Source organism: Neovison vison, chromosome 1 (assembly GCF_020171115.1).
Source record: "Neovison vison isolate M4711 chromosome 1, ASM_NN_V1, whole genome shotgun sequence".
Taxonomy (NCBI): domain Eukaryota; kingdom Metazoa; phylum Chordata; class Mammalia; order Carnivora; family Mustelidae; genus Neogale; species Neogale vison.
The window spans coordinates 215,346,407-215,361,179 of NC_058091.1; the positions used below are offsets into that span (position 1 = coordinate 215,346,407).

General features: G+C 35.5%; 1 protein-coding gene across 2 annotated transcripts in view; it reads left to right on the top strand.

The window, feature by feature from the left end:
- The window catches only part of CERT1 (ceramide transporter 1), a 109,364-nt gene that overhangs the window by 48,706 nt on the left and 45,885 nt on the right, over window positions 1-14,773 (top strand). For both annotated transcript variants that reach the window (XM_044266943.1, XM_044266934.1), the window contains exons 4-5: window positions 10,089-10,196; window positions 10,986-11,124. In XM_044266943.1, the coding sequence (XP_044122878.1) occupies window positions 10,089-10,196; window positions 10,986-11,124 (247 nt within the window). The remainder of the gene's footprint in view (window positions 1-10,088; window positions 10,197-10,985; window positions 11,125-14,773) is intronic.

Here is a 14,773-nt window from a genome sequence, read left to right on the forward strand (position 1 = left end):
TTTGCAGGTTTGATGAAATGTAAGATTATAATTAGCCAAGGAAACAGAACTATAAATTCTTCTCCACAAAGATCCTAAAAGAAATATAGGCACATAAAACAGTGGTCAACAGGGGCGCCTATGTGGCTCAGTGGGGTAAAGCCTTTGACTTAGGCTCAGATCATGATCCCAGGGTCCTGGGATCGAGCCCCACATTGAGCCCTGCATCGAGCCCCACATTGAGCCCCACATTGGGCTCTCTGCTCAGCAGGGAGCCTGCTTCCTCCTCTGTCTCTCTGTCTACTTGTGTGATCTCTGTCTGTCAAATAAATAAATAAAATCTTAAAAAAAAAAAAATCGTGGTCAGCAGATGAACATTCTTTATTATTCTGGGACTTTGGTCCCAAACCTAAAATTACTAAAAAAGGTATGTATTCCTTTCTTAGGGGGTGGGGAGGAAATTGAGATCTATATCAAACATGAAAAAATAACCATAACTTATTACTGTGTGGAAGAAAAGCTACAAAACAGTATAATATCATTTATGTACAAATGTAAGGCTGTATAAGCAAAGAAGTATATGGTAGAGGGAACACTGGTGATTTCTAAATGGCCCAAATTTTCATTTTCTTTTTTGTAGTTTTCAGTATTATTTATATTGTTTGAAATGTTTACAGTAGACGTATATCACTTCTACAAAAATGAAAACAAAAAGCCACAGAATACATTTTTAATCTACCTCACTTAAAAAGGGTCAAAAAAACTAATAATACTGTAAAGTTACAGTGAAACAAAGACCTGCATATTCTGCACATGAAATGTGTATCAGTGCAGTCTTTTTGGAAAGTACTTGACAAGAGATATCAGAAGTGCTCATACCCTTAAACCTAGCAATCTACTTCTGGAAACTATCATAAAAATACAACTAACCTGCAGAAAAATGCTTTATGTAGGAAGACAGTGGATACTAAATACAAAGACCAGAAAAATATACAGACCTAATGATATGCCTAATAAATACCAGAATTATAGTATAATAGAACACTAACAAAGCTATATTGTAAGGAGAAAATTATATTACATGGAAAGGAAAACAGGATATAAACTTTATCTCAGGGGCATCTGGTTTGTTCATTCGGTTAAGCATCTGCCTTCGGGTTAGGTTGTGATCCTGGGGTCCTGGCATTTTGGGGGGTCCTGATTGGCGGGGAGTTTGCTTCTCCCTCTCCCTCTGCTGCTCCCTCTGCTTGTGCTCGCTCTCTGTCAAATAAATAACTAAAATCTTTAAAAAAGAAATAAACTTTATCTTGAGCTTTTGAGAGGAAAATGTACAGAGGATAAGGAAATATACCAGAGTGAAGAATAACTCTCAGTTAAAGAGATTGAAGGTAGTTTTGTACTTTTTTCCTTACACAAGCAGATACTACTTTTAAAAACTAGAATGGGAGTGGGACAATAAAATCTAATCAGGAGAACTATTCTCGGGATTGGTTTTAAAAAGAGATTTGAAAGATGTAGAAGCAAAATCTCTGGATGTTGGAACAGTATAGCATAATGATTAACATCATGGGCACTTGAATCTGGAATTAAATCCTGGCTCCCTTACTTACCTGTTCTGTGATGCTAAAGACATTAAATCAAATCACCTGTAAAATGGGCATAATAATAGTACCTATTTCACATAGGCTGTTACAAGAATTAAATGAGATAATGCACTTAAAGTGTTGGCATCATGCCTGGTACAAGGTAAATATCCCAAGTTTAGCTTTTACTGTTGTTGTTACAGTGTATTCAAGGTGGCTTTCTGGAATTAATATCTAAAACTTTTTTTTTAGAAAATTACTCAGCCCTCATCAACTCTCCTCTCAGAGCAAAATAGAAAAGATCTCTCTATCCCTTGGTATTTGTTTTCTAAAACTAAGGTGGAAAAAAGGTTGAATAGACTGTCTTTATACCGCTTCATTTGATAGTTATCTAGTTATATCTCACCTCCATTTTAATGTCACAGAAAAAAGAGCTGGACCTCCAGAATCCCTTAAAGGAGGGAGTAATTTTTTTAAAAGATAAGTCTGAATTTCGGAGGGTCAAAGTTCTTTAGAATCATCTTTTGTGTTACTGATTGTGTCAAAAAGCTTTTAGTACAGAGGAAGTACTTGCTAGCTTACTAATTTCCCCTTTAGCTACAAGGATGTATTATGGAATCCAAAGCCCTAAATTTTAAGTGCAAGAAAGGGAGCTCTGAAGTCAAGAAAAGAGTCGGGGTAGCTGTTGTTACTCTCTACTACTTCTGTACTATGTTGTATTTGGGCATTTTTATAGTACTTTTCATTGTAATAGGTAGGCAGTGTCTCATTTCCTATTTTAACATTCTTTTAACATTTAACTAGGGTATGTGAGAAGGCCCTGTTTAACTCCTCCAGCTTCACATCTCACTACAGCACTTGGCCTATTTAGATATTTCTGTAAAGAAAACCTCATCTCATGTTCCAGGAGAAGAAAATGCAAAATAAATAACCAAGTTCCATAAATGACCTTTAAATTACCTTGTTGATACTGGGTTTTAAATTATGATATAAGAATGACTGGGATCTGAAAAGAAAAGAATATTTCTGGGACTAATCTGAGCAAATGTTCTATTTTCTAGTATTATTTGAAAAAAATATTCTACTCAGTGGAGTGCTGTTGAGATTTAGGCAATTAGAATATGGTAAAATCCTCTCTAAGACCATTTTCTTAAATATATTTTAAATTTTCTTTGATTCATGAGGTAATATAATTTCTGGAAATTACTCTGAGTTGACCTTCTCCTCATAGTATATTATTATCAATGAGTTGTGTTTTATCTTTCCATCTGGTTCAACAAAGGACTGCCTTACATTTGGCCTCCACTGCATATGTACATTTTTACCCTATGTTTAGGTATTTAGGTTTAGTGCAGAGAACCACAGCCCTATACTACCCATATCATTTTAAAGATAAGAAAATTAAACCCAAGAAGGTAGTGACTGACTTGTAAAGTTTTTAGTAGGTACTAGAACCTTCTCTTTTACTCTTGGGTTCTTGCAGTTTTAGAGGCTGCTGCTGGGTTGGGGGGTGGGGTTGTCCATAAGTATTTGAAAGGCTAAATAGATGAGTTTTTAATGTTTATGAGCATGAAATTGCTATGCCAAATTCTTATCTCAAATAATATGTTTACATTTACTTAGACAAAAAATTGTTGCCACTGCAACTTTTATGATATTTTAAATCACAGTTATATTGGTTAAATAGTGTCTCACTTCTTATGTGGTTTGCTTTAAAACAATAAGATCTCTGAATGTTCACAACATAGCAAGCTTATTTGGTTTTATTATGGGTTTCAGAATTTTAATTTCTGAAAAATGCTTCATTGTTTCTATGTTAGCATTTAATCTTGTATATTCTCTCTTTCCATAGTTAAAATAGAAAGAGGCAGTGTAGTTGGGGGCAGGGGGGCAGGGGGAACTAGATGATTCTTGACACCATGAGGAAGTTACTTCATTTCTGTCTTAATTTCTTTGCTGTGTTTCTTACTGGAGAGTGTTGTTAGGAAAAAGAACAAGCTTTTCAAAAGGTGGATGCTGTTAAAATAAGTCAGCCTTTTTGCTATATTTTTTAACCACTGCCTTTAGAGTCTAGATGGAATGATGAACAGATTGTATAAAATGATAATGTATAAGTTTCTCTCTCATATGATTAAGCCAAAATTCAGAATTTAATTGTGACTTTGAGGAAGTTTTCTTTTCAAAGCAGTTCTTAGGTATTTCTGTGTTTTATTAAACTTGTAACTTTGAACTTATTTAATTTATTTTGATTTTTTTCTCAAAAAGTTGTATGTGTAAAGGTACACATGAAGGAATTAGTCTAGAGGTTACTATTGTATTTTGACCAGTAGTAACCTTCTTATCAGTTTACTGATACTCGGAAAATGCTTCTGATCCCCTCTAGTGGCCAAAAGATTATGGTTTTTTTTTGTTGTGGGATTGTTTGTTAGTTTTAATAAAAAGGAATACTATAATAAAGGTGTGGTATTGTAGTATTTAAAAGCAGTAAACCTTGTTCTATGTAGGATGTGTACAAGTATATGTTTCACTGAACAAATATAGCATTCTGTGTTTATGCAGAACATCTTCAGGAATCTGGTTTAGAAACACGCACATTGGGAAAGAAGGATATTTTTTCAAAGCATTCTATGAGGAACTTTAAGCAGATATATTGAAAGGGAAGAATATTCCATCATAGCTGTATTTGAGTTCTGCATTATTAATTTTAGATAGAATTTTGTGTTTTCAAAATATTATATGTTGGTAATTACAGGTTTTAAGTAAGCTCAACTTCTTTTTTCTTGTGGAACAGTGAGTTGGATTGAGAAAAAGCCAGCATACCTTTGAAGTATTAGTCCCAAAATCATACTAATGAGGTTTTGAAAGCATGTTACAATTTTTAAGAACACTGAACAGAATATCAGTTATAGAAATAAAGTAAATTTTTCCCATTTCCATCCTTGCTGACCTCACCCCACTTTGCCTTCAAAAAGCATACCTTATTAATTCAGGATGAGTATTGTTGCCTTCAAAGTGAACATCTTGGGAAGCCAAAAGAGATGTCAGGAACATTGCCCCTTTTCAGAATAGATTTTATAACTTTTCTTTTAGATGAGGCACCTGGGTGGCTCAGTCGTTTAGTGGCTGCCTTCTGCACAGGTCATGATCTCAGCGTGCTGGGATCGAGCCCTGCATCCCATGGGGATCCCTGCTCAGCAGGAAGCCTCCTTCTCCCTCTCCCGCTCCCCCGCCTCTCTCCCTCTCTCTCTCTCTCTCTCTTGCTGTGTCTCTTTCTGTCACATAAATAAATAAATAAAATATTGAAAAAATATATATATATCTTTAATACCTATGACCAAATGTTTTTAAAATGTTGATATCTTGGTTGATAGATTGGATTTTTTTTTTTTTTACAGAAACCTAAAACTTAATCAAGCCATATTACGTGAATAAGAAAAGCAATCAAGCTTAATTATGTAGTTTGAAGATACTTCTTTAAAGTGATGAGAGTATTCTTTAATTTTTATTCTGTGACTCCCCAAAATTATTAGATCCATCTTGTGGCTGTGTCATAAAATTACTCCAAATATGTGGTAATACCATCAGGAATGTTCTATGCAATGTCAGTATCATTGGCACAGTTACAGACATTTTCAGAATGATTAGATTTTATTTTTTTATTTTATTTTTTTAAGATTTTATTTATTTATTTGACAGACAAGAGATTACAAGTAGGCAGAGAGGCAGGAGGGTGTGGGGGGAAGCAGGCTCCCTGCTCAGCAGAGAGCCCGATGCGGGGATCGATCCCAGGACCCCGAGATCATGACCTGAGCTGAAGGCAGAGGCTTAACCCACTGAGCCACCCAGGTGCCCCTTAAAAGATCTTTTAAAAGAAGTAGTTTTTACTTCCTCCAAAGACTTATTGACAAAAAGCAACTAGATGAAGAACGTAGATTTATTTGGATTTAAATTTCAAATTGATTTTGAATCTTGCAAATACTTAGAATCTACTTTAATACTGTAAAATTTTTATTGTAAATTAGAGGATGGTTCTGTATTTAAATAGGCAGTTCAGATTAATTTCTGTTTAGAAATGAATGACACTTAGGTGTCTAAGATAAGTGACTGAAGAAGTACCTTATATTTTTAGTCTGTTACATGTAGATTCTTATTTTTAATGCCAGTCTTCAGTATTTAATGAGAAACTTGACCAAACCAATATGACTAAAGTGTAGAAATACTACACTTAGAAAGTTATTATTATTGTCAAAAGAGAGAAGAAACTAGAACCATTCTAGGTAAAGAACCTAGCAGCTTTAGGACGGTATTTCAAAGGTCTTATTTTTTGTGAGCTATATGATTGGTGTAATCAGAATTCCCTTTGGTGGGATTCTACTATATGGAAACAAGCTCACCTTTTTTCTTTATTTTGTTGAAATACAATTTACTTTCTTAAAATGTATCCATTTTAGTTGGACAGTTGAGTTTGGACAATTATAATCTGTACCCCCCAGGTTTTTTTTGTACCCCCAAATTTTCTTGTGCCTCTTTGTAACCATTGCCCCCATTGCTCCCTGGCCTACTTCTTTTTTTTTTTTTAAAGATTTTATTTATTTATTTGACAGACAGAGATCACAAGTAGGCAGAGAGACAGGCAGAGAGAGGAGGAAGCAGGCTCCCCACGGAGCAGAGAGCCAGATGCAGGGCTCAGTCCCAGGACCCTGGGATCATGACCTGAGCCAAAGGCAGAGGCTTTAACCCACTGAGCCACCCAGGCGCCCCGGCCTGCTTCTTTTCTTATAGATTAGTTTTATCTTCTAAAAAAAGTAGATTTTCTGGAGGTACAATTTACATGACGTGCATGCTTTATTTGCCCATTCATTAATTTTTTTCCTGGCCCAAAAAATACTTATTTTGCTTCATCCCTAAAACATTGCTTTGCTTTGAGATGAGGAGTGGTAAGTCTTGGAGAAGAGCTTTGATTCCAGGCAGTCATAAGTTTATATGTAATTTGTTAGTTTAAATTGATAGTTAAAAATGTATTGCATGGACTTTAATGGACTGTTTTATATAAATAAACACTATTGAACTATGACAATTTCACTTTGAATGTTAGGCAGCCAGTATATACTGGAAGTTTGAATTTTAAGAGACTACGGGTTTTGGGGCGCCTGGGTGTCTCAGTCATTAAGCATCTGCCTTTGGCTTGGGTCATGATCCCAGGGTTCTGGGATTGAGCCCCATCAGGCTCCCGGCTTCTCCTTCTCCCACTGCCCCTACCTGTGTTTCCTCTTTCAACTGTATCTGTCTCTGTCAAATAAATAAATAAAAATCTTTAAAAAAGACTACTGGTTTTCACATGGGTAAATTTCTAGTCTCTTTGCCTAAGGATTTTTCTTCCATGAGCTGTTGTGTACTCTTTGGGTTGTGGATTCCCCTTCCTCCTTTCTCTCTTCCTCCTTCCTTTTCCTCCTTCTTCCTAGAATAATAAACTTAAGTAATACGGAACTGTAGAAATGTTCTGAACTAATATTAATATCATTTATGTAAAAATGATAGCATGAACATTTTATTTATTACTTTAATCAGTATGAAAATTTAATATTCTTATACCTAAAAGAACATTTTTTTCAGGGGTGCCTGGGTGGCTCAGTCATTAAGTGTCTGCCTTTGGCTCAGGTCATGATCCCAGGGTCCTGCATTGAGCTCTGCATTGGGCTGATTTAGGCTCAGATCATGATCTCAGGGTCCTGGAATTGATCCCATGTCCCCTTGTCGATCTCCGCATGGGGATACTTAGCCCTCTCCCTCTCCCTTCCCCCCGCCAACTTGCATGCCTGCTCTCTTTCAAATAAATAAATAAAATCTTAAAAAAAAAAAAGTTTTCAATTTTGCCAGTTTATTAAGTAATCACACCATGGAGGATAATTAATTGAACTCCTGGATATTGGGGTACAGTTAGACTCCACACTGTAATATTTGGGGTTCGCATTCTTCAGAGCACCAATTTTATTGTCCACCTTTGTTAAGACAAAAGCAGTACTATTGATATAGATAAAAAAATTAAACATTTGAGGGGCGCCTGGGTGGCTCAGTGGGTTAAGCCGCTGCCTTCGGCTCGGGTCATGATCTCAGGGTCCTGGGATCGAGTCCCGCATCGGGCTCTCTGCTCAGCGGGGAGCCTGCTTCCTCCTCTCTCTCTACCTGCCTCTCTGCCTACTTGTGATCTCTCTCTGTCAAATAAATAAATTAAATCTTTAAAAAAAAAAATTGAACATTTGAAAAAAATTCTTCCAAGTGCCTAAAAAACCTGCTCAAATTTTCTGGATCTCTGCTTGCTTTCTACTGTTAGTTTTAAAAACAATTATGAATAGGAGGGGGCACCTGGGTGGCTCAGTGGGTTAGGCCTCTGCCTTTGGCTCAGGTCATGATCTTAGGGTCCTGGGATCGAGTCCCGCATTGGGCTCTCTGCTCAGCAGGGAGCCTGCTTCCTCCCTTTCTCTCTGCCTGCCTCTCTGCCTACTTGTGATCTCTGTCTGTCAAATAAATAAATTTTTAAAAATCTTTTAAAAAAACCCAAAAAATAACAACAATGAATAACTTTATTTCAGTCACTAAACTTAAGAGATAAAATAAGAGCTAATCATTTTTGGTATCATACCTTGTAGCAACAATTAGGAGTTTTTCTTAACTTATTTGATTATCAGGGTTAAGATTAGGAATCATTAAAATTAAGTACAATGTATTATAGAAACTATTTCCACTCACATTTTACATCCTCTGTGTTCTAGTTCCCTGAAAATCCATTACATTTCCTATACAACTATTGGTTTACCCAAGACATTGTTCTTTTTTATTTCCCTTTTCAAATTTTTAATTTAAATTCTAGTTAGTTAACATATGGTGCAATATTTGTTTCAGGAATAGAATGTAGTGATTCATCACTTGCATATAACACCCATTGCTCATCACAAGTGCCCTCCTTAACACCCATCACCATCTACCATCTAACCCATCTCCCACCCACCTCCCTCCATCAGTGCTCATTTTGTTCTCTATTGTTAAGAGTTTCTTATGGTTTATTTCCTTTTCTTTGTTCCTGCCTCCCATATGTTCACCTCTTTTGTTTCTGAAATTTTGCATATGAGTGAAACCATACGATATGTCTTTCTCTGACTTATTTCCCTTAGCATATACAATCTAGCTCTATCCCTATCACTGCAAATGGCATGGTCTCATTCTTTTTGATGGCTAAGTAATATTCCTGTGGGTGTGTGTGTGCACACATGGAACACACCCCATCCAGGGCTCCATTCCATGACTTCAAATTGAGATCATGACCTGAGTCAAAAATCAGACACTTAACCGACTGAGCCACCTAGGCACCCCGAAATTGGAAACTTTATTTCTGCCATGAACCGTTGAAGTGACTACAAAAATTTTAAAAAGGTACAGTCTTCTAGAAGATCCAGCTCCGGGGGCACCTGGGTGGCTCAGTGGGTTAAAGCCTCTGCCTTCGGCTCAGGTTATGATCCCAGGGTCCTGGGATCGAGCCCCGCATCGGGCTCTCTGCTCAGCAGGGAGCCTGCTTCCTCCTCTCTCTCTGTCTGCCTCTCTGCCTACTTGTGATCTCAGTCTGTCAAGTAAATAAATAAAATATTTAAAAAAAAAAGATCCAGCTTCAGTTGTAGTTACAAAATATAAGCTGTAATCGTTGAGTGGTAAATGTCATAATCATAACATAGAATGGTTGAGAATATGGAGACAATTTACCTGGTAGAAAAGAAAGGCTTCACTGAGACATTTTTATATTTGAGCTGTGTCAGAGTAAGTGACTAACCTCTTAAAAAATAATACTGAAAGGTTTTTTGTTATCTTTTTAGCCTTATTTTGTCCAATTTTTTTATTATGGTAAAATATACATAGCAATGTCATTTTAGCCATGTATTAAGTGTACAGTTCTGTGACATGGAGTACACTCATGTTGAACATCACCATTCATCTCCAGAATTTTTTCATTTTCTGCAACAGAAACCCTATGCCTGTTAAGTTCCATCTCATTTCCCCCTCCCTCTAGTCCCTGGTAACCACTCCTACTTCATCCTTTTGAATTTGCCTACTCTAGGTAGTTTTCCTGTTATCAAACACTTTCAGCCCACTAGCCCAACATGTAGTTGTTATTCAGTATATTTCTAAATTAAATGGCAGTTAGGAATGGAAAGGCATTATTTATGCCAGTGGCATGCTTATATTTCTTGCATGGACCCAAACTGCTAATTATTGTCATTAATGAATAACCATGTTGATTTGTAGGAAAACTTTTGTTTTCTCCTAAGTGTTTTTTCCAGTTTTATTGATATATAATTGACATATAACATTGTATTAAGGTATACACCATAATGATTTGATATATGTACATATTGTGAAGTGATTACCATGATAATTTTAGTTAACATCTGTCACCTCACATAGTTGCAACTTTTCTTCTTGTGATGATTAAGTACTTTTTGCTTAGTTTTTTTTCACCTAGTTTACTTTCATTTTTAGACTGAATCTGGGTATGGGTCTGAATCCAGCTTACGTCGGCATGGCTCTATGGTGTCACTAGTGTCTGGAGCAAGTGGCTATTCTGCAACATCCACCTCTTCATTCAAGGTTTGTGGTCATTTATGCTTTAAGGCAGCATAAATTGAGTTTAGGATTGAATGTTTGAAAAGAACTTATTTGATAGTTTTTTGAAAGAATTTTCTATAATGTAATTTATTTGATGTTATAGAATCATTTTTATGGGGCAAATTCATGATTCTTACAAATATAGAATGAACATACCAGATTTTACTTCATTCATTAATGAGTTAAGATATAAAGAAAAAAATTGGTTCAAGGGAGAATATATTGAAATGATTTTGCTAATATATGCAAAGCTGGTCAGTATTCAGAGATTAGTAACTAAATATATCCACTGGGCAAGGTTCATTTGCACCTCTATGGACATGAATCATTTACATTACTCTCTGTTTTCTACTACTTAAAGAGTTGTAAAATAGCTCCAGTGCAATGAAATCAGAGATTCTGTATGATGGAACAAGACCTTCTCTTAAAAGTTCTGTAGATGACATTCACCATTCCTTTGAAAGGAATGTTTCATGTTTGCCCAAAGTCTTTTGCAGTTTTTTTTTCACAGTGTTTAATTCGAAAATATTAAATGTTATATTAGCAAATTGCCAGACTTACTGCTATCTTACTTCCTTCAAGCTTATCACTGTCAAGCTACTAATTAGTCATGTTCAGGCCTCTTCGCTATTATATTGACCTGATAGCTGTCCTTAACCCATTCCCCCAGTAATAAAATGTATACCTTAAAATGTGATGAAATTTCATAGGAGTAAATCAGTTCCAGTTTTGTTAACTTGGATTATATTCCCCCCTTTATGTGTTTTGCAGAAAGGCCACAGTTTACGTGAAAAATTGGCTGAAATGGAAACCTTTAGAGATATCCTATGTAGACAAGTTGATACTTTACAGAAGTACTTTGATGCCTGTGCTGATGCTGTCTCCAAGGATGAACTTCAAAGGGATAAAGGTTAATTAGGCTATTACCACTATTTTTACTTGGAGAATGAATGGATTTAAAGCCTCTTGATCTTAAAGGGTAATGTCTTTAAGTGATAAAGGTAATTATAGTAACTTTTGCTGAAAACTCCCAATGTAACAGATTTCCAGTCCATATAACTTGTATACTTTAATAATGCATCCTAAGTAATCTGATCCCCACATACCAAATACGATTGAAGATTTTTAAGTGATTTTTAAACTCTTTATCCATTAAAAAATATATCTATCATCTTGGTAACATGGGGCATTTCACATGATCATGTCTGATAAATTTACCCAATGGGTAAATTTGATCTCAGGGTCATGAGTTCAAGCCCCGCTTTGGGCCTAGAGCTTATTTAAAAAAAAAAAAAAATTATATATATATATATAATTGTGAGTCTTAGAGAGAAAGAAGTCTTAGAGAAGTCTTAGAGAGAAACATGTTTATGTTAAATCCTCCAAATCTGAAATCATTTCATCTTTTTATTCCTCTCTCTTCCTTTTCTTCTCCCTTTATTTTTCTCTTCACTTCTTTCTCTCTCCCCATCCTACCTCTGACCTTTTCTCATAGAAGAAACCAATAATGGAGCTACATAGAGATTTAAAAAGAATATTTAGTGAACTTTTTTATTTGAGAGAGATGATCTTTGTTCAACTTACTCATAATGTGAGTTTTAAAGTTATTTTTTTCTTTTTTCGCAGTAAAATAGTTATTTGTTGTGCAGGCAGAAATGAACTGCTCATAGCAGTATTACAAAATAGCACTAAGTTCATTCCCAGTAAAGCTAGCTTACTTGATATGGTTTCATTTCTTGGTTTTATTGAATGTGTTCGATCTGAGTTCACATTCTTTTTGTCTTCTCTCTTCTTTTTCCTCCTTTTGCCTTCTTTTGGATTGAGTATTTTTAAAATAAATTGTTATGTTCTTTGTTGGCTTTTTGGTTATACCCCTTTTTATTTTAGTGGCTCCTTTAGGATTTATAGTATGTACATTTAACTTACCATAGTCTACCTTCAGGTAGCATACCTTTTCCAACATAGTATAAGAACCTTAAAATTATGTGTTTTAATTTTTCCCCACTACTGAGGCAAGAGTATTCAGTGTTCTCTAACCAGTGTCCTATGAATTATGAGGTTTTTCAGTTTGTGTTGTGGGAACAGGAACTTTTCCCCGTACCATGTAGGTTTTGGATACGGTCCCTGAATTTTTTCATATGGTTCTTTCCCTGACCTCTGTAGTTCCTTCACTTGTATGTGCTAACAGTACTGTACTGAATTCTCAAGGGGATCATCTGCTGCTGTCTGGAATTCTTTCTCTATATTGGTCTCTCCTCTGTAGCACTCTGTCAACTCTAGTTGCGTTTGTCTTTCTGTACTGTCATCTACTCCTCACCTTAGAGAGTCTCCAAGACTCCTCCTCATTCTACCACTTGGAAACTCTCCTGAGACAGTAACCTAGAGCAATCATAGGGCTCATGTTATTTGTTTTCTTACTGTCAGGAATCCCTGTCCTTTGTTACTTAACATCCAATGTCTTGAAAACCTTTGTTTCATGTAGTTTTTCCTGTTTTTTAGTTTCATGCTAGAGGGTAAGCATATTTATTCTACCTTGATCAGAAACAGAAGCCCAGGGGTGCCTGGGTGGCTCGGTGGGTTAAGCCTCTGCCTTCGGCTCAGGTCATGGTCTCAGGGTCCTGGGATCAGGACTTTCTTCTCCGTGGGGAGCCTGCTTCCCCCTCTCTCTCTGCCTGCCTCTCTGCCTACTTGTGGTCTCTTTCTGTTAAATAAATGAATAAAATCTTTAAAAAAAAGAAAGAAAGAAAGAAACAGAAGCCCATATTCCTCTTTAAATACTTAATTTATCTAAATTAAATAGCCATGAAGTTCTTTATATTTAATATATTTTAAGTTTTAGGCTCTTTAACATTTGATATTTATTTCTCTAAAAATAAAGACAGTTGAACTTCTCTTTCTCCTTCATTAAGACAGATGTGTATTCCTTTTTAATCAAAGTAAACATTATATACAACATCATTCATTTGCTTGTAGATAGCCTTTTACACCAAAACAGGATATATATACAGAATTGATTTATTTTTAAATGATCACATCAATAGTCTATAACATGTCAAGGGCAAAAGTGATAGTGGAAGGAACAGAAGTTGGGATGCAGTGATAACCAGGTTGTATAGAAGTTTTAAAAAATAATTTTAAACTATTTATGTTTGAATAAATAGCATCACTGGTGGACTAATGTATTAGTTTGCTAGGGCTCCTATCACAAAGTACTACAGACTAGGGGGCTTAAACAACAGAAGTTTATTTTTTCATACTTCTGGAGGCTAGAAGTCTGAGATAAGCTGTTACCAAAGTTAGTTTCTTCTGAGGGCCATGAGGGAAGGATCTCATTTAGGTCTCTCTCCTCAGCTCTCTTTTTCCCTTTGTCTTCATATCATCTTTCTTCTGTAAGTGCCTGTGTTTAAGTTTCCTTCTCTTACAAGGACACTGATCATGTTGGATTAGGACTCACTCTGATGACCTCATTTTAACTTGATTACCTCTGTAAAGACACCCTGTATCCAGATAGGAGTCAGATTCAGAGGTATGGAAGGTTAGGACTTCAACATACGAATGTTGTAGCCACACGATTCAACCTATAACAATTGATTTCCCTATAAATGCTGTCTTAAGAAAAATACTGGTGCTTTTGAAATTACATATTGGATAAAGATGAGATAAGGACATGGACCATAATTTCCTACTTTGAAGATCAGAGTTGATGAACTGAGTCCAAGGATCTTTGATGAAATTATCAATACTAAGTCTGTGACAGCAATGGATTATAGGTAGTGAATTCATCTACTTCTGTTTAGCCTTCATGCTAACTTGATAAGTGATTAATTCACTATCTTTACTCTATATTTACCTTTCCAGTGAACTTTAGTCTTTCTTTCTTTTTTTTTTTTTTATTGTTGTTGTTGATAATGAGAGTACTTTATTTTCAGCCTACAGAAGTCCCTTTAATATTTCCTGTAAGGCCGATTTAGTGGTGATGAACTCAACTTTAACTTTTGCTTGTGTGGAAAACACTCTCTCCTTCAGTTCTAAATGATAACTTTCCTGGGTTGAATGTTTTTGGTTTGAAGTCTTCTTTTATGGCTTAAAGAATTTTTAAAAATTCTTTATTTTTTATTAAGTGTGTCATGGAAATAGTATAGCAAATTCTCTTTTTATTTTAGGTGTTCACTGTTTTTATATGAAATGTTTTATCAGAACTGTTAGTAAGGCACTTTCAGCCCAACCTTCCCCCTACCATTCCCACACATGGTTCAGTAGGATTTAATTAACCCTTAAAATCTTAGATACATTGGGTTTACAGAAGTAGAAGACATTATCTCTATCTCTAACTGTTTAGATTTAAAGGAAGATGTATCACTTTACAGGATAGTTTCTATTAATCTTCTTCTTCATTATTAGTTTGATGACTTGAAGTAGATTTCTTAACAGTTTTCCACATCTCCTTTCTCAGCTGTAAAGTGGATATTATATCCAGCACATATGACTATGAGAATTAAGTGAGAATATATAGATTAGCAGAACTTCAGTAAATAACAGCTGCTATTTTTAATGTGGTT